At 38.9% G+C, this 24,582-nt stretch overlaps 1 protein-coding gene and 1 pseudogene across 5 annotated transcripts in view; one reads left to right on the forward strand and one right to left on the reverse strand.

Annotated features, from left to right (window-relative positions):
* SLC16A4 (solute carrier family 16 member 4) overlaps positions 1 to 24,582 on the forward strand; it is a 37,634-nt gene that overhangs the window by 7,585 nt on the left and 5,467 nt on the right. For 2 of the 5 annotated variants that reach the window (XM_025996399.2, XM_072754337.1), the window contains exons 5-8: positions 168 to 329; positions 1,859 to 2,350; positions 5,270 to 5,481; positions 6,541 to 6,634. In XM_025996399.2, the coding sequence (XP_025852184.1) occupies positions 168 to 329; positions 1,859 to 2,350; positions 5,270 to 5,481; positions 6,541 to 6,634 (960 nt within the window). Of the gene's footprint in view, positions 1 to 167; positions 330 to 1,858; positions 2,351 to 5,269; positions 5,482 to 6,540; positions 6,635 to 14,862; positions 15,096 to 16,858; positions 17,524 to 21,420; positions 21,607 to 24,582 lie in introns of those variants that run through there. The other 3 variants (XM_025996400.2, XM_072754335.1, XM_072754336.1) reach the window with 3 other exon arrangements.
* On the reverse strand, positions 19,931 to 20,055 carry LOC112918479 (U4 spliceosomal RNA; annotated as a pseudogene).

Raw genomic sequence — 24,582 nt, forward strand, 5'->3', positions numbered from 1 at the left:
AGTCCACTATAAAAATAAGACTGTAGAAGATGGAACTAGGAACCTTCTTTTTTACTGTCTCATCCATGGGCCCAAAAGGCCTACTTAAATTATCTCAGGTCCAGGAGAATATCTCATCTGATACCAAGCCACTCTGCGTGATTCCAAGCTATTGTTTTTCTCTTTAGGTTTGGGTTCTGCTTTCCTGTACTACACAGCTGCTATGGTGACTATCAAATACTTCAAAAAACGATTAGCTCTTTCTGCAGCTATTGCCCGTTCTGGGATGGGACTGACATTTCTGTTAGCACCTTTTACAAAAGTCCTGATAGATGTGTATGACTGGACAGGTAAGTCATTCTGTGTCTGAACTACCTATTCCACAAGATAATGTTCAGCTCTTTCCCTCCCTCTGATGAATGGAAGTGAATTTTTGAGCCAGGGAAGAAATAAGCATGATTTCTAAAGTAAACATGTTCCTCCTCTTCCTTGGAGAACACAGAGAAGAGACGCTGAACTACTTGCAGGTTTTGCCACAGCCCACACAAGCAAATCCGAGTTCCTAAGATTCATGTTTGAAAGTATGGAGGGCAAAACCCCTTGCAGGGAAAGTGATACCCCTGGGGACGCAAGGATTCCCTTCTCCTCCTTTCACCAGTAAGGCACTCTCTTTTCAAATAGTCCCGTAAGAAAAAAAAATCCACGTTAAAAAAATACCTCCATCTGACTCACTAAAATAGACCAAGAAAAAGAAGTGGGTAAAAGAACATTATGGTCTTTAATCTTTTATATACGGTCATCTATAAGTTTTTCACAAATGAATACCATTCACTCTACAATTTGCTTTTTGCCTGAGCTTAAACATTCAGATTAAAATCTTAAGTTACTGGAAAAATATATGCATATGTACTTCTACATATATAGGAATATATACAAGCCTATTTCTAACTACAGAGCGTTTTTGTTGACTCTTTCCTTTCCCAAATGAAAAACTACCTACCAGTAGTCTAACAGTAAACAGAACTAGCTGGCAAATCCCTAAGACAGGACAGCAGAACCTATAGCCAATTCCATCTTCAGACTACGCTGAAATGAAGCAATGACTCAGCCTCCAAAGCAGGATTGGCAACTGTCTTTCAAGGAAATTAAAAACGGCATGAGATGAAAGGCTGGCCCCTCTTCTAAGGCAGGTTCCGAGTGACTCTTAACATCTAATTCTGTATATTGTCCCTAAATCTCTATCACACTTTAGGGTATCTTAAATCCCTATTTAAAACACACTGTAAAACAAACAAACAAAAAAACCACACTATAATTTTCTAACATTTCAAATATCCACCCCTTATACTCCACTCCTCCACCCCCCACCCCCCCAAAAAAAACCCTTCTTTTTTTCCTCTTGCACAAATAACACTCCCTCCTTCCAGGCCATCTCCTGGTTGCAGCTTTCTGGTTTTCTATTTTCAAAAGACGCCTTGTCTTCACAAGGATATAGTGGTGTGTAGGGCTAAAAATGAAGTCAACAGATTTAGATACTTCAGTTAAATTTAGGGGACAAAGTAGGGTTTTCAGGAATTACTGCACTTTGACTGAATATATTTAGTGGTGGAGCCCCTTCTGTGCCTAAGAACACAGAGTACTGTGAGAGGGGTGGGTGGGTATGTATGTATGTATGTATGTATGTATGTATGAGACAGAGGCAGAGACACAGGCAGAGGGAGAAGCAGGCTCAATGCAGGGAGCCCGATGTGGGACTCGATCCCGGAACTCCAGGATCATGCCCTGGGCCAAAGGGAGGCACTAAACTGCTGAGCCACCAAGGGATCCCCCGAGAGGGGTAATTTTTAACCTAACTTCTCACTTTCTCTCCCCCATTTAGGTGCCCTTACATTACTTGGAGGGATCACATTGAATTTGGTGCCTTCTAGTATGCTCCTAAGACCCATTCATATCAAAAGCGAGAACAATTCTGATATTAAAAATAAAGGCAGCAGCTTGTCTCCAAGTAGTCTGGGGGCAGTGTGCACAACAGAAACGTCATCCTGCGATGAAACACAAGAGGCCACCATCAGGGACAGTGCTCTGCAGAAGGCTGGACAACCTGGTACAAGTTTAAGAGTCTCACAAAATAAAAACAAAGAGCTCAACCATGAGCCTAATGGGGACAGTTATGAGAAAGAGGCTACTTCATGGAGCTGTAAACAAAAAGTCTTTGACATGTACCTTTTAAAAAACCCTTTCTTCTACATATTTACCTGGTCTTTCCTCCTCAGTCAGTTGGCATATTTCATCCCTACTTTTCACCTGGTGGCCAGAGCCAGAACACTGGGGATTGACACCATGGATGCCTCCTACCTCGTTTCTGTAGCCGGTAAGCAAGCATACTTTGATCTCAAACTCAAAAGGAAAAATGAACTTAACTTTACCAAAATTTATTTCATTTTATAAAAAACTAAAGAAAAACAGTTTTTTAGAAAGGAATTATGGGAGGGCCAGGAAAGAAGTCAGACTGGTGGGAGCACCAGGCATGTCCTCCACAGATCTGTCACTGCACCATGCACACAGGTACTCTATATCGGACAGTGGCCCCCTAAGCAAGTCTTGTTTATTTTCATGTCAGTGTCTGTCTGACAAAGTATACATTAAGTATTTGCTGGATAAATATTTGATTTTTAAAAACTGGCAACAGACACTCCAGGAAGCAGGAAAATCACAGATAGCTTAATAAGGCAGAGGTTGAAAGGACTGGTTCTAGAGCTAGACTCCCTGGGTTCAGGTTTTGCTCTGTATTTCCTAGCTGTATTAACGTGGGCAAGTTAGTCACATTCTCTGTGCCTCAATTTCCTCATCTGTATTATAAGGATAATAGTACCTATCCTCATAAGGTTATCAGGATTGAATGAGCAATGCAGGAAGTTTATTTTTATTTTTTTTCTAGGCATCTTTTATTATTTTTTTTTAAATTAATTTTTATTGGTGTTCAATTTACCAACATACAGAAAAACACCCAGTGCTCATCCCGTCAAGTGTCCGCCTCAGTGCCTGTCACCCATTCCCCTCCACCCCCGGCCCTCCTCCCCTTCCACCACCCCTAGTTCGTTTCCCAGAGTTAGGAGTCTTTATGTTCTGTCTCCCTTCCTGATATTTCCCAACATTTCTTTTCCCTTCCTTTATATTCCCTTTCACTATTTTTTATATTCCCCAAATGAATGAGAACATACACTGTTTGTCCTTCTCCGATTGACTTATTTCACTCAGCATAATACCCTCCAGTTCCATCCATGTTGAAGCAAATGGTGGGTATTTGTCGTTTCTAATTGCTGAGTAATATCCCATTGTATACATAAACCACATCTTCTTTATCCATTCATCTTTCGATGGACACCGAGGCTCCTTCCACAGTTTGGCTATTGTGGACGCAGGAAGAGTTTAGAATAGTACCTGGCCCATCGTAAGCTTTCAATAATGTTCTATAAGTATGTGTAGCTAAGAACTTTCCCCCTTGCACTCATAGTAAGACAGATAAGTACACCTGTTAAGGCCATTCATTGATGACCGGGCTGATATTTAAAGAAAATTACAATGTTAAGAATGAAAATCATTTTAGTGGAGTATAAAAATGTAAGGAAGTAAAATGCTTAATTTTTTTTAAAAGGGAAGTGGGTTTCTCTCAATACACACAATAGGAATCTTTAAAAAATGAAAAGGGATGACATGGAAGTGAACTGTTCTAAACATCTGAAAATTCTAAGTAGCCTGATGTTAACTTTTCTTTCCCGGATTTCTTCAAGATTGCTTACTCAGTCCTTACAAAACTGACTATACCCCATTCCTGCAACTGCAAAGATACCCCACACTTCAGCTAACTGAGCCTCGTGTACACAAGAAAATGATACGGGGGGGCGGGGCAGGAAAAAAAATAAAAAAAAAAATGATACATAGCTAAACTGCTTTTTTCACTAAAATGTCTGGTAGTCATCAATTTAGATCAGATTAGGTGGTGCAACAGGACCACAGAACATAAAGAATATATGAATGTAACAAAGTTTCCATACATATCCTAGGAAATAACCAAAAATGGAAGTAGACTAGTATGCATTTTCTGTCCCCCAACTCCACCGACCAACTTTTTTTTTGTGGAGCAATTTAGGAAGAATTTAAAGTACAAAGCAACTGTAGCACATGCTACTCCTGGTAAAATGTTTATTTAAATGCTACATTAGTTCATAATCAATAAAAAATAAGAATGTTCTGTTACCACGAAACTGAGTTATGTGATTCTTAAATTTTGTTTACACCATAGCTCCACTGTTCAAAATGATCATGCATTTCCAGATCTCCAAAAAAGCAAAACAAAACAAACAACATATTTTCTGCCTATTTCCAAGTTAAGCATCATACCCTTAAAAGGAGCACTTAATTACCAAAACCTTATGTACAATCATAAGAACGAGTCCCAAATCTATTTTTCTTCAGCATAAGGCTTTATTATTTATGTTTTCCACCATAGTCAGCAACACTGACTACAAGATCTACCAGTCTTTCAGAACTCTCCCTCACCTGAGGGAGGTGGGAGGCTTTTTTTTTTTAAATTATTTTTAATTTATTTATTCATAGAGACAGAGAGACAGAGAGAGAGAGAGGCAGAGACACAGGCAGGGGGAGAAGCAGGCTCCATGCAGAGTCTGACATAGAACTGGATCCAGGGTCTCCAGGATCATGCCCTAGGCCGCAGGTGGCGCTAAACCGCTGCACCACCGGGGCTGCCCCCCCCCCCCCCTTTTAATGATTTTACTTATCTATTCATGAGAGAGAGAGAGAGAGAGAGAGAGAGGCAGAGACACAGGCAGAGGGAGAAGCAGGCTCCTGCAGGGAGCCCGATGTGGGACTTGATCCCGGGTCTCCAGGATCAGGCCCTGGGCTGAAGGTGGTGCTACACTGCTGAGCCACCCGAGATGCCTGAGGAAGACCCTGGGTCCTCTGTAACTAGAGATTCCTAGTTAGGTGGTACAAGCTTTCCAAACATGATGAGAAAAAAAAACAAAAAAACCCGAGGGGTCCTCTACCCAACTCTGGAGGAGCCTTTTTGGCATTGTATTTGATGTATTTGGAACGAGTAAATAAATGATAGAATCTACTGAGAGATAAATGAGACCATTTTTCTATGTCCTTGCCTCAGGATAAAAGTCCTATTACTTAGGGAAAAAAACTCTTATGCAGTTAACACTTTCGAAAGGGGCTAGGGAAAAAGGAATAAGGATTTCATAGGGCCGTTTCAATCTTGTTCCAGGTATCACTGAGACGGTCAGTCAGATAATCGCTGGATGGGTTGCTGATCAAAACTGGATCAAGAAGTATCATTACCACAAGTCTTACCTCATCCTCTGTGGCATCACTAACCTGCTTGCTCCTCTGGCCACTACATTTCCACTACTTATGACCTATACCATCTTCTTTGCCGTTTTCGCTGGTGGTTACCTGGCAATGATACTTCCTGTACTGGTGAGTAGACATACTCAATAACAGTGTTAATTCATTTAGTAAAACCAAGTATTAATAATAACCTCCCCAAAGATAATACATATTTTGTATTAATTTTGTAATTAAAAAAAATCATATGCAAGGCCTCACAAACCTGGTAGCTATATCCTATCCAGTTTTTCGTCTTACCTCTGAGGGGACAAATGATGGGAAGACTATCTACATGGGACAAAAAGAAAAAAAAAGCAAAAAAGGGATCAGCAGGATTCCACTTTGCTTCAGTCTCCCAAAAGGTTAGGTTTCTGCTTACTTCTTTCAGCTCCAGAAATTTGACTCCTTCTAAGACACCACCTTGAGGGGTTCCTGACCAGTGTGGCTCCTCTCTTGCTGAAGGAAGTTCTATGTACTTTAATAGGGATATTGTTTAATTTCTCTGTTTTGACCCCAAATTGACTTAAAGTCCTGTACCCAAAAGCAATGGAAATACTTACTCAAATACTTCATGGAGTCTTCTTAGAACTTAGGTGCTGAATGTACTGGAACAGAATCCCAGGGAAACTTCTGGCCTGATATTAATATTTGTGTAAGGGCTGTAGTATATGTATATGTATATGTGTATATGTATATATGTATATGTATATGTATATGAGGTATATGTATATGAGGCTTTCGCAAAAACCAAACTTTCTAAAGCTGAAATCAACCTGGGAAGACGGACTTCTTACAGACCAGTGGCTGGTATTTAGCCATAGGTGGATTTGGGAATACCACTGTTGGCTCAGAATATAAATACCACTTCCTAATAGAGAAAAGCAGTGAGGGTGAGGGGAGAAAAAGTACCCTTGAGACACCTCAAAGATTTAAAATAAACCCCATGTTCCTTACTAATATAATGAAAACACTGCCTGCCTGGCACAATTACTCTTCCCTGTTTGCCTCAGCTTTTTTATAGTATCAAGGCAAAGGGCCATCCAAATCACCTAAGAAGTCAACTGCTCATAATATTTATCCCTTTGCAAGCATAGGTCTCTACAGAACTTCGCCCTCAATATAGCTAACACTGGATTCTAATCCCTTTAGGTTGATCTGTCTGGGAATTCTAGAGCACATCAGTTCTTGGGACTTGCCAGTTTCTTTGCTGGGATGGCTGTCCTTTCTGGACCACCGATAGCAGGTAATAGCCTAGCTGTATTCTGAACAAACTTCAACAGGTATGAAAGAAAATGATCCATTATGAATGGTAACATACAATGACAGTATCAGGGTAAAAAACTGATGAGATTTCCGCTGTTCCTACATTGACTTTCAACACTCCATCACCAACCCAGGAGAATCTGAGGATTTACACAATAGATAGTAAGAGGTTAACTAAGCACCTTCTTACATTATCTTGGGAGTCTTAGAACTGTGTGTGTCTACTTGCCAGGGGAGACAACCCAGAGTTTTATATGATTCTTAAAGACCTATGATGTCTTCAACCAACCAACCAACCAACCAACCAACCAACCAACCAACCACTAGCATCTTTTATCTGAGCAGGAATCATTAAAGAACATTAAAGCTGCCTGACCCCTTTGCTCTTCAGATGAGCTATACACATAGCTGCCCAGGGCTTCCCAGCATCTTTTATTTTCCAAGAGGGATGATGGAGGCCCTCCATATTCTATCTGTACTGAAGGTGGGAGGACACTTTGCCTACAGGCCAGAATCTCTATGGAAAGGATGTATGGGGCTAGCCACTGGTAAATATTAAATACAAGTACAGGAAAAATATTAAATACAAGTACAGGAGTTCTGATTATTTAAGCTACCATTAAGACTGAAACATTATTTTCTATGCACTTTTAACCTAAATGGACATTTTGTGCATGCTGAACATTTAATCCAAGACTCTTAAGACTACTCACACAGAAATATTTCTAGAGAAGACTTAAACTTTAGTGTTTTACACACTACAGGTTCTCAATGTTTACATGTACAAATTACTACAGAATTTTCAATCATATACAAGAAGGAATTCAGCTTAAAATTTCCTTTTACTACCTTCAATCCTGAAGTGAAACAGAAAAGATACGATTTTGTCTATCATTTTTTTAAAACTAAGTTTTATGATGATCCTATTTAGGTGTGCACCTAAATGTAAGGCCTAGAAAAAGGCAAATATCAAAAGGGAAAGTATAAGATTAATAACAAAAATTATTGGAAAGCAAACACCATTAACTCAAGTTCAATCTAGGAAAATTTTTCTAAGCTAAAAGTGTATACAAATATACAACCAACCCCTATTCGTGTTTACAAGCACACCTCAGCTCAAGTGGTCTAGCTTAGCCTATACCTCACACCTGGAAAGCAGGCTTGAAATTTTAAATTCAGATTCAGAACTGTGATTTAGGGACTGGTAACAGGAGACCACACACCAGAGGTGCCTAGCCGAGCAGTGCTATAGCTAGTGCCAGCGAGCTAGAAAAAACAGAGCTCAAATATAGCTTGCCCATGCATTTTCTTGATCTTTTTTTTTTTTTTTTTTTTTAATCCTTCTTCACTGGCCATCCCAGTGATGCCTTCAAACTTTCCAAGCCTATTAGGTCCAAAGCAGAGGGAGGTAATAAATACCAGGGCACAGAGTATCTTATTCAAATGATAAAGGCAGGTAACATGTTTAGAGATTTCAAGTTTTGTATGTTTTTATATACATCTTAAAATGTTTCAAGAGTTCAATACATGAGAAGTTTTTTTTTGTTTTTTTTTAAGATTTTATTTATTTATTCATGAGAGACAGAGAGTGGCAGAGACATAGGAAGGAGAAGCAGGCTCCATGCTGGAAGCCCAATGTGGAATGTGGAACTTGATCCCGGGACTCCAGGATCACGCCAGACGTGTGTTGGGTCTTAAAACCAATTTGTTGGGTCATGATCTTTAAAATTTTTTTAATGAAGAAGAATAGACTAGGGGCACCTGGGTGGTACAGTCAGTTGAGCACCCAACTCTTGGTTTCAGCTCAGGTCATGATCTCAGGGTCCTGGGATGGAGCCCTACGTTAGGCAACATGCTCTGCAGGGACTCTGCTTTTCTCTTTCCCTCTGTCCCTTGCCCCTGCTCTCTCGCTCTCTTATTTAAAAAAAAAGAAAAAGAATAGACTACAACAGAACAGCTTAAAAAACACCGCATCACTTTATTTTAAATTTTTAGTTCACACACACACACACACACACACACACACACACACACACACACACCCCTGTGTAATATAAAGTATATGTGATATCAAACACACATTTCTTACAATGAGTCAAAAAAAAATTTACAATCCTTTTATTACCCAATGTCCACAATACCCTAGGCACTGTATAAGGAGAGCTCATGAAAAGAATTTTTAACCACTAATTCTGAGAATATTATCTAGGCATCATAAATTGTATAAGTTCTACAAAATAGTCAAAGGAAATGATAAGGCTGATGCTGATAGCTTATATAAAGATTTTTAGTCTGGGAGTTGCTCACAGTATCTTAAGATTATAATAATTAAATATAAAATTCAGTTAAATTTCCTTCTTTATACCATGATCTCTCACCGACAGCAAGGCTAAGCATCTTGTTAAAGGGAGAAACTTCAGTAAAGTCCTTACTCATGTAAGTCATTCCTCAGTGAAACGACAAAGAGAATTTTACAAAGGCCATTAGACTTGTTCCTAACTTCTGACTCCAGCAGCAAGGACCAAAGAAACACCAGAGATGTTGATTTACAGATTGATTCAGCTCTCGACAGGTATGGGCAGTCACTTTATCGCCTTCAGCTTTAACTAAATCCAAAGTCTTACTGGTTATAAAGTATTAAATTCTCAACCAAATTTAGATTTTCAGAACTGCAGGAGATGCTCATTTTATACTTACCTACATCTGTTATTATCAAATTGCAAAACCTGAAATTCCTAGAAAAGATTACAGGCATATTTAAATTAGGAATTTAGCAAACAGTAAGACTTTTCACAATAACCCTCAGTTAAAACACCAGTTAAAAACTGTAACATCAATTACATGAACAGTATTTTCTCCTTCCTGTATGGAAATGAAAAAAGAAAAACAAGTTAGTCCTACACAGCATATTTTAATAATTCAAGGAAAGAAAAAAAAAAAAGCATAAGAAACCCATAGGAATCATATGACTGAGTTTTTAAAAAATACTTTTCTTTTAAAAATGTAAATAGAGCATACAGGCAAGACCTTCACAAACCTTGATTAAATATGGTAAGAAACATAGGGGCAACAAAATGTATCAGATCTCAAATGAAAATAACAGACCTGGACTGAAATGGAAAGAAGTAAAAAATTACGCCCCACACCCAGTCTGCTTCTTCTACCCCATAGCCCCTCCTATTCCTAACCCTGTGACAAATTCAGTGTTAGTTTCCTGACCTAGAGTAGTCAACAGACCTAAGTGTAGGTCAAATGTCACTGCTCATCCAACCCCAACTGCTATTTTTTGCTGGTAGATGACATCTAGAGCTACAAGTTGGCCCAGACGGAAGCCTTGGAAGACTGTAGAAAAATAAAAAGTACTAATGTTTTAAAACTTTACTATATTTCTAGTTAATCCCTGTTAACAAAAATGAACCTGCAAAAAGCACTATAAATACAAAAATCATGTCCTGGGCAAACCAAGCATATAATCATATTCCCTGACATATAAGCAGGAATGTGAAAATTCTAGTCTTATATCCAACACATTTGACATGTGAGCTCAAAAACGCTAAAGGCTCAGTTTCACTTAAAAACACCACCATCGGGGATCCCTGGGTGGCTCAGTGGTTTGGCGCCTGCCTCTGGCCCAGGGCACGATCCTGTAGCCCCGGGATCGAGTCCTGCGTCGGGCTCCCGGCATGAAGCCTGCTTCTCCCTCTGCCTGTGTTTCTGCCTTTCCCTCTATCATGAATAAATAAATAAATCTTAAAAAAAATAAAACAAAACAAAAAAACCCACCACCAGCACCACCAAGGGCCCATATTAGCTGCCTATAAAACAAAACTGAATGCAGTTCCCCTCTCTTCCACTGCCAATGGATGAATGCCTATATCATGCTAATATATACATTTTAGATATATTTAAAATCAATCATAAATATAACCTGAAAACACAAACTACCACCAGTTAATTATTTGATTATAATTCAGTATTCATTCAATAATCATCAAGCAATTAGCACAGCACTCTCCTAGCTGCTATAGGGAACACAGAAGACAGAAGTCATTCTGTTAATATTCTTCTACAGTGCCTAGGGTCATGGTGCAGCACTGTCACATAAACTGCCAGAAATTAATACTAAGGACAATGGTTTAGAGCCTCTAAAACTAAGAATTATTAGAATATATATTCTTTCTCGACTTCATTAATTGAAAATCTGGTTAAGTCACTATAATTTAGTTAATATGAAAATGAGTTAACTCTGTTTTACCTTTATTTTTTATTTTTTTGAGATTTTATTTATTCATGAGAGACACAGAGAGGGAGAAGCAGGTTCCCTGGAAAGCCATTTCTTAACACTGAACTATAAGTTGATTCTATTCCAATTAAGTTAAATAGTTCCTAAAGGAGAAGTGCATCTCCCTCGTGCTGTTAATTGTTAACCTCACACCACATCAACAATACCATGAGGGAAACTGGTAATCTTACACTAACTCTTCATCTGTGTTTTACAATGGCTAAAATGGAAGTTCACCCATCTAAGCTGGTTTCTTGTTCCTTTAACCCAGATAAGGTCATCTCCTCATGAAATGGTCACTCCTCTCTATTCTATCCTCATTTCAGATACAACATGAAACATATATTCCACCTGTTGCTCAGTCCACCTTCTATCAACCATGTCCACTATAGTTTTATTATTGTGGGTTATCAGCTGAAAATTTCTCTATGACTTGAAATTTTATTTGGAAAAATATAAAACAGCTCAACCTTTTGATCTGCTATAAATCTACTTTGGAGGCTGGGGTAGGTAGAGGTAAGAAGGCAGAGCAGACTTCTCTGTCCTCTAAATCCTGGGGAATATATTATATCCTAAAGAAGCAAAAGAAAATCATACAGATTAGTTATTCTGTGATTATTTTCTCCATAAACAATAATGCCCCCCAAAATTGTAGTTTCAGTATTCCTCAGATTGATGGATTCCTACAGAAACATCAAAAAAAAAATTCTAAATAGTGCTCTACTGTGGTTAAAAAGAAGGCAGGGTGGAGTAGCCTTTCCTTCACAAAGCCAAAAAAAATCAAGCTTCAAAATCCCAACACACAGCACGATCCTTTTAATGAAATTCATAGCATAGAGCAAATATTTACAGCACTCTTGGTAAATCTTACTTATGTGTGGACTTTAGAGAGCTACTGTCTTAAAAGGTAGTAAGGTTTGGGACACCTGGGTGGCTCACTTGAGCAGCTGACCCTTGGTTTTGGCTCGGGTCACAGTCTGGGGTCGTGAGATCAAGCACTGCATGGGGCTCTGCACTCAGCACAGACTGCTTGTCCGTCTCCCTTCCTCTCCCCCTGCTCTCTCTCTAATAATTAAAATAACAAAAAACAAAAAAACCTTAGAAAAAGGCAGTGAGGTTTAAATATGCTAAAACCATGTTTCCCAAGATTTTTCCCATGATGGCCATATAGAAAATGTTTATATAGTATACCCTAAAATGAAAAGGCTGCTAATAGCCAGCCAACAGGTCCAGTGACTCTAGGGATGACTAAAGATCATTTGTATTTGTACACCTTGGAAGTCTGCCACTATGCCCCAGCCCAATGGCTGGAAGTTCTAGTTCAACACTGGCTAGTCACTTATGGAATTCTCAACCACTAAATGGAACTACATTCAAGGAACTTGGGAATTAAAGGGCCTGCTAGGTATATTTCAAGTTTTAACAAGATGACCAATAATAAACTTAGAGTAGTAATCCTAATAAAAAGGATTCATGGGGCGCCTGGGTGGCTCAGTCAGTTAAGTGTCCAACTCTTGATTTCAGCTCAGGTCATTATTGTGGGGTTATGGGATCAAACCCTGCTTCAGGCTTCATGCTCAGCAGGCAGTTGGCTTGAGTTTCTCTCCCTCTGCCCCTCCCCCTGCTTGAATGTTCTCTCTTTAAAATAAAGTACATCTTTTTTTAAAAGATTTTATTTATTTATTCACGAGAGAGACACACACACGCACACAGAGAGGCAGAGACACAGGCAGAAGGAGAAGAGGCTCCATGCAGGGAGCCCAATGTGGGACTTGATCCCAGATCCCAGGATCAAGGACTTGAGCCACTGCTGAGCCATCCAGACGTCCCAAATAAAGTAAATCTTAAAAAAAAAAAAAAAGCTCAACAATCTAGTTCTGAGATCAGAGGTATTTCTTTATTTCTTTCTTAGGATGTTACACTCATTTTTAAATACCCATGGCTTTGCCCATAGAATGACAGAATAATTTAAAAGTGTTGGCTTTAAAAAACAATAAATTTAGAATCCTATGTTAAATATCGAGTTTGATAGACTATTAAAAAACTCACTTACAAAACTGTTTATGGAAGCTGACCCCTATCTTTTTAGCTGTTTTATATTATCACAAGACATATTATTAGACATTTCTGCTTAAAATAGGGTTGTAGCCATAGACATAAAAAAATAATTTGGACTGCAATTTTACTGTACATAAGAACTGACTGGGTCACCCATGAATTATGCTTAAGGGAAGCCAATGAATCTGCTCGATTAACATGCATCTCAGATGAATCTGAGGCAAGTAGTTTGTAAACACTGAGGAAATGCTTACAAGGGCACTTTAGCTTAGGCAGTCTGCACCAGCTGCCAGTGTCCTATTCCTCAGACTGCTGGCTACAGACAGTAATACTCAGCATGCACTGAACACTTAGATGGATGCACACTCTTCTGGATTATGGCTAATTACATTATCTTGGCTTTATCATTCACAGTGCTTTTGCTAGGACCACAAAGAAACCCGTCCTTTGAATGCCAACTTACGTGTTTACATTTAAAGCAGTTAGAATATGATAGGTTCTCTACCAAACAACGATTTCCTTTAAAAATATACACTCAAGAGCCTTAAACTGTTTAGGGCTGAAAGTGCATTTGTACACAGCTTTTCTATATTGTTACCAAAAAAGCACAGAGATCTAATAAAATCAGACCAAATTAGGGTCTCTTTTACTTTCAGTGGTAGAAAAAGGCTGATTATTAACCAAATACGGTAGATGTTTCAATACAAATGAAGCCCTGAACTTAACTTACTTAGTAGTCATGTAAATCTAAGCTTGATTATGACAGCTAATAGTTCATAAAACAATAATATGACATAGCCCTAGATGCTATACTTCATTCATATTTGCTAATTTTATAAATATAAATATAAACTAAATACTCAACTGTATGATTAATCTACTGAATGGCAACTGGATCTTAGAATTCTAAAAATATGCTAATATCTCAGTTATCAAGTATGAATAAGAAAAAGATTTACATTTTTTTTTTTTAAATTTGAGAGAGAGAGCATGGCAGGGCGCGGGGAGCGGCAGAGGGAGAAGTAGACTCCCCCTTGAGTAGGGAGGCCCGACATGAGGTTCAATCCCAGGACCTGGATATCATGACGTGAGTCCAAGGCAGACATCCAACCAACTGAGCCATTCAGGCACTCCAAGAGAAACAGATTTAAAACTAATAATTTCATTAAATTTTGCATGGAAATACGTGGAGAGTTCTAAAATACGCTAAATAATTCCCTGTCCTGGTAAGAAAATATATTAAATATGTTTTTACCAATTTTCTGGGATTTATAAAGACAACCACTACAACCCATTTCTCCTCCTTTCTAGAAATCTGAGACTGTCATCTTGCCCGTCTCTTTGATATTTGAAGGGCAATCACAATCAACATAATACAAAGACTTCTCCTAGCTGATTTCACTCTTTCGCTCAACTCCAAGAAACATTTCACTGAGGTCACTGATCCAACAAGGAGTCAACACATAAAAAGCAAGTTAAATTAGCTGAATTTAAGAGGCTAATAAAACATTCCATTCATTCATTACATTAAGAACAGGAAATAAAGCTAATGAAGCGAACAAAAAAATTAAATGTCTATATCAGAACCAAATAAAAAAAAAAAAAAAAACAAAGGATAGGAGATAAAGACATACACAGTCAGACCAAAAAGAGAAGAGGGTATACTATACACATTCAGTGAGAAATCATGTTCCAAAATATAAATGAAAATGAAAAGATATAGCATAAGCTCCATGAGGGCAGATATTTCTATGTGTTTCATTCACAGATATGCTCCCAGTAGCTAAAACTGTGCTGGCATACAGCACCAAAACTTCTTTGAATAAATGATCAGAGTAACAGCCTTAACTTTAAAAATTTTTTTTTAGGATCAAAAGCCAATTTGCGGGCAGCCCCAGTGGCCCAGCGGTTTAGCACCGCCTTCAGCCCAGGGTGTGATGATCCTGGAGACCTGGGATCAGTACTGAGTCCCGCGTTGGGCTCCCTGCATGGAGCCTGCTTCTCCCTCTTCCTGTGTCTCTGCCTCTCTCTCTCTCTCTCTCTCTCTCTCTCTGTGTGTGTCTCTCATGAATAAATAAATAAAATCTTAAAAAAAAAAAAACCGCCATTTTGCATCTACAAACATAATAAGCATGCAATACTTTAGAAAAGAGGTTTCTCAGAGTATGGTCAGTGGACATCTGGAGGTCCTGAGAACTTTTTAGGAAGCCTAAAAAGGCAAAACTATCATAATAATACTAGGCTGTTATTTGCCATTTCACAGGGCTGACTTTTACAACAATGTTTAAAGACCAGTGCTTTGCACAAATATTCTTTGCCACCACATACTCATAGTTTTTTAAAGTGTTTCATTTAAAAAAGTTCCGTCAAATACTAAATTAAAAAACAAAAAAAAAAAAAAGGAAAAATGCTTTCTACACAAGGAAAAAAAAAATTTTCGTATGTGCCATTAGCCAAATGATTTTGTGGACCGACCCATTCTTGCTTTAAAAGAACATTCTGGGGCAGCCTGGATGGCTCAGCGGTTTAGCGCCGCCTTCAGCCCAGGGTGTGATCCTGGAGACTGGGACCACGTCGGGCTCCCTGCATGGAGCCTGCGTCTCCCTCTGCCTGTGTCTCTGCCTCTCTCTGTGTGTGTCTCTCATGAATGAATGGATGAATGAATGAATGAATGAATGAATACATACATACATACATAAATCTTTAAAAAAATAAAAGAACATTCTGATTTCAGGAGACTTACACTCATCATTTAACACATTTGACTAGTCACTTCCTTTTCACATGTTCTCACAACCTCCTGAACCTACCCTTCTTAGCCCTCGTGATATGTGTAAGTCACGTGTTAGTACCTAACTCCTCACAGAACTGTACAGTCTGTGAGGGCAGGGAGCACATCTGTTTTGGCTCACTACCATTCTCTTCTCCAACAACTAGCACACTATTGGGAACATAATATAAATACTGAAATGTTTGTTCAGTGAGGAAAAAAAGATAACCAATTCTCTCACTTTTTTCTTTGGAAAATATCAAAAATTTTTTTTTTATTTTATTTTTTAATCTTTATTTATTTATGATAGTCACAGAGAGAGAGAGAGAGAGGCAGAGACACAGGCAGAGGGAGAAGCAGGCTCCATGCACCGGGAGCCCGACGTGGGACTCGATCCCGGGTCTCCAGGATCGCGCCCTGGGCCAAAGGCAGGCGCCAAACCGCTGCGCCACCCAGGGATCCCTTCTTTGGAAAATAGTAGTAATTCACAATTATTCTCTTTTTAAAAAATTTTTATTTCTTCATGAGAGACAGAGAGAAAGGTTGAGACAGAGGGATTCCAAGATTCCTTGGGAGGCATTCCCCACAATTATTTTCTTTGTAAGAACAGTAGCCTTCTAGTAAGATTCATCATAAAATTAGGGGCCTTGGGTGGCTCAGTCAGTTAAGCATCTGCCTTTGGCCCAGGTCATGATCCTGGGGTTCTGGAATTGAGCCCCACATCCAGGCTCCCTGCTCAGTGGGGAGTCTGCTTCTCCCTCTGTGAGCATGCTCTCTCAAATAAAATCTCTTTAAAAAGAAGATTCATAGTAAAATCAGATTGTATGTGTCCCTAACTTTCCCCAACTTCCACTGTAAGACAGGAGATGAGTTCTGGGTCTATGAGGACTTTTTTCCACACAGGGTTAAGTCCCTAACTCAGGTGGAACAGATTTAACTTTATCAATAGAAAATAAGGCAGGCAGCCTAACTCCCTAATATATCACAATACATCCTAGGAATTATAGGAGGCTCCTTCCCTTGACACAGTGGATGGCTGAGAATTACTACCTGAAAGGTCTGCTTCACTAACAGACACCACTCCTTCCTTCCAGGCTGGTTATATGATTACACCCAGACATACACTGGCTCCTTCTACTTCTCTGGTACATGCTATCTCCTCTCTTCAGTTTCCCTGTTCTTTGTACCGTTGGCTGAGAGATGGAAAAACAGTGCCTGACCAGAAAGGAAAAGGACTGCAATCAAGCGAGAGCTTAACAAAACACAATCTAAACTAAGAAGTCACTGGAAACAAAAGCTTGGAAGAAACCAATTTCCTCGTTTGTAAAATGAAAAGGCAAACCAGATAGTTTTTAAGGTTTCTTTTTTTTACATTCTGAGGAATGCCTAATTGATAGAAAAGAGCCACTTAAACTAAGCTGTTTGTTAGTATTTAATCAAACAGGCTAAAGTCTTCATCAGTGAAAACAACTACCTTAGGTATTAAAATATAATTCCTAATGTGCTATAATAATAAATTGACAAAACTCTCAACTGTGCCTTGGTAATCCAGCCATTAAAATACATGGAGATGGGGGATCCCCGGGTGGCTCCGCGGTTTAGCATGCCTGCCTTCGGCCCAGGGCATGATCCTGGAGTCCTAGGATTGTGTCCCACATCGGGCTCCCTCCATGGAGCCTGCTTCTCCCTCTGCCTGTATCTCTGCCTGCCTTTCTGTGTCTCTCATGAATAAATAAATAAAATCTTTGGGAAAAAAAAATATGGAGATGAAAAACTATTCTTGTTAGTGTAAACAATTATTAAATGTAGCCACTGGTTGACTAGGACTCTGAAATCTGAATGAGTATTAAAACCTTGTTGAGTGACAAGAATGGTATACACCCTCCAGAGAGTTTATCTTTCCTTATTAGAAGTAATCTTTGTTTCCATTATTTTGTTTCCTAAATTTTCTATGATAAATGTGTATTGCTGTGTAATAAAAACTAACAAAGCCGAAAAAGAGAGCACTTGGGTTGCACTCGGTTAAGCACCCAACTCTTGGTTTCAGCTCTGGTCATGACCTCAAGGTTATGACATCAAGCCCCGAGTTGGGCTCCATGCTTCCTGCAGAGTCTGCTTGAGTTTCTCTCTACCTTTCCCTCTGCCACTCCTACTCATGCTCTATCTCTAAAATAAATAAATCTTTTAAAACACTTTTTTTTTTTAATTACCAAAGGAAACCCCTCCTTTATTTCAAGATCATTTGAATACTATTCCTCCCATTTAAACAATATTACTTTTCACTAAATCTACTTATCTAAAATATTCAAACTAAACGATCTAGATGTGTCTTTAGAACCACAGATTTTAGGGGCACCTGGATGGCTCAGTTAGTTGGGCATCTGACTTTTGGTTTCGACTCAGGTTGTGATCTTCGAGTCATGGATTCCAGGCCCATGTCAGACTCCATGCTCAGTAGGGAAACTGCTTAGAGTTCTCTTCCTCTCCATCTGTCCCTCCCCTACAAGTGTGTGAGCCTGCACTCGCACTCTCTCTAATAAAGATATCTTTAAAAAAAATACAAGTTTTATAAGAAGATTGAGTAAGTAGCTTTTAATGGAAGAAATATTTAAACTACTCTTCTTAAATATGGAATAATTATATTAACTAATAATATCATTCAGACTAAGAAATTACATGTAAATAGAGAGCTCTTCATTTCATTATTTGGGTGATTTTAAGAGGAAAGAAAATACCTAGGGTTCTCTGTAATACCAAGATCCCTTAAAATCTCTTTCAGAAGACTCTTTCAAACTATTGTTATTAAAAATAACAATTAAAATTAAATAATTTAAAAAATTAAATAATTAAAAAATCATTAAAAATTAAACTAATAATATTATTACTCTATCTTCACATTCCTTTTTTTTTTTTTTTTAAAGATTTTATTTATTTATTCATGAGCGACAGAGAGAGAGAGGCAGAGACATAGGCAGAGAGAAGCAGGCTCCATGCAGGGAGCCTGATGTGGGACTCGATCCCGGGAGTCCAGGACCATGCCCTGGGCCAAAGGCAGGCACTAAACCGCTGAGCCATCCAGGAATCCCCATCCTCTCTGCTTTAAAATATCTATTGATTCCCTATAGAGAAAAAAGACTAAACTGAAAGACTGGCTTTAGCTCCAAAATACCGTACCCGCTCACTCCCTGTTTATGCCTCTGTGCAAGCTTTGCTACCACCTACAGTCCCAAAGCTTGTCTTTCTCATTCCTCACAAGTTGACTCACTCAAAGGCCACCTTTTCTGGAGACTTCGCTTAACAGGAAGTCAATCTCTGGTCATGATTTCTGTCCACTTTTCTACATGAGTTTACATTATCATTTTTCCATTAGTTTGCAAGATCAACAAGTTGGATGGTCTTCTACTGATTTTTTTCCCCCAGCATAAACTTTGGAACCTAATTAATCTGGGTTCAACTCTCAATTATCTTAAAAACAGAAGTTGATCCTATTTAAAACAGGTTTTACGTTTAGATATAAATGTCTAACATTTTTATATTTTAGACTTAAGACAATATGAAAGCAAAGCAAAACAAACACCATCCTCTTGGGATCCCTGGGTGGCGCAGCGGTTTGGCGCCTGCCTTTGGCCCAGGGCGCGATCCTGGAGACCTGGGATCGAATCCCACGTCGGGCTCCCGGTGCATGGAGCCTGCTTCTCCCTCTGCCTATGTCTCTGCCCCCCCTTCTGTGTGTGACTATCATAAATAAATAAAAATTAAAAAAAAAAAAAAACATCCTCTTACACAGACAGCAAAAACAGTTAATAATAAATTCAAAAAAAAAAAATAAATTCCACTCTGCTGCTTGTTACCATATGACCTCATCAATGTCATTCAACCTGAGCCCCACTTTTCTCCTCTGTACATGCGGATAACAGCACCAGCCCACCTCACAGATACACTGTGAGGATTGAATGAAAATACTCCTGTACTAAGCAAAATTACCCTCAGATACAGCAGCTGCTAATTTCCTTTCTTCTGCTTTCTAAATCCTTTCTATGTCAAAACAGAAGACAAAAGCAATCAACGAAACCACTCTCATCTATCCTCCCTTCTCTTGGAATACTTTTCTTAAAAAAGACTTTACCTAGAACAATGAGATTCTTTCCTCCTAAGAAAGCAGACTGTACATTTTAAGTAGGACCAACTAAAGAACTCCAAGTTGAATTCTGATTTGGGAAAAGTTTTCAATTAGCAATAATCGCGCCTTGGATAAACCTCATTGGCTATGATACTGCCACTGCGCAAAGCTTCCGATTTGAACAGGCTTTATGAATCTTATGCAACGGAGCAACTCTTCATCTGCTCAATGACAGTAGCCCCTGAACCTGGGTGGTGTGGATTAAGAAAGTCTGATTCCCTAAGCTACAAGATGTTGAAGACAGTTATAACTAATGTATTCCTTGTATTAACAACTTATGATGTTCCTATTCATTTTATTACTTTTATTTGGACAATATTATAAGATGCCATACATTTTTAAGAATCCATAATCCAGAAATACTATCCCAGCTATATATGGAGTTTCAAGAAAATCAAAATAGTTCACTGATTTTCTTTCCCCTTTGCCCTTAATAGATCCCTAGGAGACAAAGAGGAAACAAATATTAGACTCAGGATACACAACCATACGTGTTTGGAGTGGTAGGGTGGTAAACAACTTTTTTTCCACATCCAATATGTACCAGTCACTAAGGGAGGCACATTTTATGTATTACCTTATTTAATCTTCACAACCTTTATTCTTTTTTAAAAGATTTTATTTATTTATTCATGAGAGAGAGAGAGAGGCAGGGACACGGGCAGAGGGGAAAAGCAGGCTCCATGCAGGAAGCCCGACGGACTCCATGATCACACCCTGGGCCAAAGGCAGGCGCCAAACCGCTGAGCCACCCAGGGATCCCTCTTCACAACCTTTAAAAGTAGGTACTATGATACTCAGCTTATAATGAATAAGCTTAAAGTCAAAGAAATTAAACACTCAGTAAATAGTGAAATCACAATTCATACAGATTGGTAAGAAACCCTACACTGTCCCCTCTAGATCACCCTGACTTCTTGGCAGTACCACAAGGTTATGGAGCTGATTTAACTGAAAACAGTTATGATTTGTTCTAACTCAAATTGGCATAAAATTTTATAATATCTACTCTAAAATGAAATGGAGAATGCAAAGTACCTAAGACAAAGCCACAAAAGACATCTGCTACAGCGCAGTAAAAATGTAGTTGTTACAATAATTAATTTTAGGTCTTTCAATATTCACCAAATCTTACCAAAGAAGGTAGTGCTTGAGTATAGGCCATTTGTAATTAATTCCTCAATACTAAAATATTATTGGAATGTTTATAAATATTATTGGAATGTTTATAAATTTTAAGTCTTGAAATATATGTTTATTTAGTAGAGCTATGATAATTTGAACATAAAATTCAGCATACTTTCTTCTCAGCTACTTATTGGCTTCTATTTAAAATTAAGATACCATTTCTTGCAGTTATTACTCTAAGTGCCATACTACCATTGCAGAAGAAATGTTCTATATATGTTGATCATTTAGCACTATTTCTGATAATAAAGCTCTACCTTTACGATACCTTTTTCTTTTTATTTTAAGATTTTATTTGAGGGCAGCCCTGGTGGCTCAGCGGTTTAGCATCACCTTCGGCCCAGGGCGTAATCCTGGAGCCCCGGGATCGAGTCCCACGTTGGGCTCCCTGCATGGAGTCTGCTTCTCCCTCTGCCTGTGTCTCTGCCCCTCTCTCCGTGTGTCTCATGCATAAATAAATTAAAAAAAAAAAAAGATTTTATTTATTTATTTTTTTGTTTTTTAAAGATTTTATTTATTTATGATAGAGAGAGAGAGAGAGAGGCAGAGACACAGGCAGAGGGAGAGGCAGGCTCCATGCTGGGGGCCCAACGTGGAACTTGATCCCTGGGCTCCAGGATCGTGCCCTGGGCCAAAGGCAGGTGCTAAACCGCTGAGCCACCCAGGGATCCCCAAAAAAGATTTTATTTGACAGAGAAAGAGCTGGAGAGAGGGAGGTGGATGGACAGAGGGAGAGACAGAGGGCTGCCTCCTCACTGAGCAGGCAGTCTGACATGGGGCTCGATCCTAGGACCCCGAGATCATGACCTGAGCCAAAGGCAGATGCTCTGCTGACTGAGCCGTCCAGGTGCCCCGCCTGTAACTTTTGAAAGCTCTTTCAAAAAGAGCTTTCACCCATTATATCTCATTGTCATCATGTCAAGCCTGTAAAGAAATTGATAGGTATTATTACTCCTATTTTATACTTAAGGAACAAAAGCAAATTAGGACCAAGTTATCTGCCTAAAGTTACAAAGCTAGTCCTTAACACAGCCTAAGTATCAGTGCTGATTAGATCACCACCCCTGGCTTTCCCTTTTTTGGCTTTCCCTTTTTTAATGATTGCCTAGGAAGTTAAAGTTTAATGAAAGCAAGAACTGCACTTAAACAGAGTAATAATTTTGTGATATTTTCCAAATAATCTAGTTATATTAATATATGTGATGCTATGTTTGTCTGTAAAAAATTAGCTTAGTTTAATAAACTTATCCAACTGCAAAATCAGGCTTTCCCATGAGGAAAAACTCATCATGTTCTTAGTATTTGATTTTAGTTATTTTTAAGCAAGACAATACAAAACATGAGCAGTGGTTTCTCTGAACACTTCAATACAAAAAAAGCCCAATACTCTTTTTTTAAAAGATTTTATTTATTTGAGAGCGAGCTGAAGCATGAGTTGTGGGGGAGGGGCAAAGGAAGAGGGAGAAGCAGACTCTCTGTTGCTCAAAGAGCCCCACACAGGCTGATTCCAGCACCCTGGGATCATGACCTGAGCCAAAGGCAGATGCTTTACGGACTCAGCCACCCAGGCACCTCAGCCTAATACTTTTTTAAAAACCTTAAGTGTTTCTCCTAACCCAAAACCAACTTGTAGGAGGCTTTATGCATATTTGCCTCATTTGCCTACTCATTTCCCACAAATATCTATCCAGTTGTCTCAGATTTATACACAAGGCATTAACATATACACAAATGAAAAATAACAAAAGTAGCCTGAATCAACTTTTAAATAAATCAGTTAAAATTCTTGTTTTATTTCTGAGAAGTCAGCTGGTATTATTACCCATGGTCACTGAGCCAAATGATAATCATTTCTAAAAAAAAAAAGAGGTGGGGGCAGCCCCGGTGGTGCAGCGATTTGGCGCCGCCTGCAGCCTGGGGTGTGATCCTGGAGACCTGGGATTGAGTCCCACATCGGGCTCCCTGCATGGAGCCTGCTTCTGCTTCTCCCTCTGCCTGTGTCTCTGCCTCTCTCTCTCTGTGTCTATGAATAAATAAATACAAAAAAAAAAAAAAAAGAGAGAGAGAGAGAGAGAGAGAGAGAAAGAGAGGTACCTGGGTGGCTCAGTCTTGGTTAAGTGTCTGCCTTAGGCTTGCTCAGGTCATGATCCCAGTGGCCTGGGATGAAGCCTTGCATGAGGTTCCCTGCTCAGTGGGGAGTCTGCTTCTCCTTCTTCCTCTGCCCCTTCCACTGCTCATGCTGCTGCTCCCTCTTCTCAAATTAACAAAATATTTTAAAAAAAACTTTAAATTAAAAAAAAAATTAAAATAAGAAAGGAAAGGAAAGGAATGGGAAAAAGAAAACCTAATCCCTGTTAACATTCCAACAGAAGCTACTATATTGTTAAATCTCCTTCTATACAAAAAATGATCAACGGTAAGCTAGTGAGGCTTTTTTAGGCATACAGAGAATCAACTAAGATAGGGGTAACCAACTGTCTTCGTTTGGCTGGAAACAAAGGAGTTCCTGGGACACAGGACTTTCAGTTTTAGAACCAAGATGAGTTGGCCACCCATACTAACAAGTAAAGAACACATCTGGATGTCTGGATACTTGATAGCACATAGTTAAAAACCTAAAGTTTTCTTCTAGCAATCTTCCCCCCTCCCCAAAAAGAGAAAATCACAAATTCTATTTTTACCCCATTCAAGCCCCAGTGAGCAAACAGAAATAGGATACACATTAGTAGTTAAGGAAGGGAGGCATACATTTTTAATGAGAATCCACTTTCAGGCATTAACTGACCAGGGACTTGGAAGTAATGGAAGACTTCCAGCTTTCACTTCTACTATTTTTTACAGAAGTGACAATCTGAGCTGAAATAAAGCCAAGATGTCCTACTCTTGGTTCACGTCAACCAACGTTAACATTTTAGCAGGGAAGAGAAGTTTGTCAGGACCAAGGAAATGAGAAAGATAAGTGTGAAAGAGCAAGAGCCAATATTGTCTTCCTTCCAATTTCTCAAAGCTAGTCAGAGTTTAGCATAAATTATTTGTATACACCAACCTGCAGATCGAAGTTTATCACACTTGATTAAACAATTTCAAGCCTAAATGCCCCAGCTGTGTAGCACAGCCCTCTAAAGCCATAGCAGTAAGATGACTCACCAACTGGCAGGTGTCTTAGAGTCTACGAATAATGGATGTCTGCCTGGATGAAAACAAATGTATGTGCCCAACAGACGACCTCATCCTGCTTGGCAAAGAGAGAAACTAAACAACTGATCAGTAGTACAGTACTTGTTTTATAATGGAAAGAATCGGACTTAGCTCAAAAGAAGAGACTTGTAATTCATGCAGACTTTTAAAATGTCCTCTGTACATATTTTATATTTCAATTTTCACTTACCAGAAAGTTCAATAGAATAAGATCAAAGAGGATAAAAATCAATTTTATAACCCCCAAATTAG

The sequence above is a fragment of the Vulpes vulpes genome, chromosome 3, assembly GCF_048418805.1.
Source record: "Vulpes vulpes isolate BD-2025 chromosome 3, VulVul3, whole genome shotgun sequence".
Lineage (NCBI taxonomy): Eukaryota > Metazoa > Chordata > Mammalia > Carnivora > Canidae > Vulpes > Vulpes vulpes.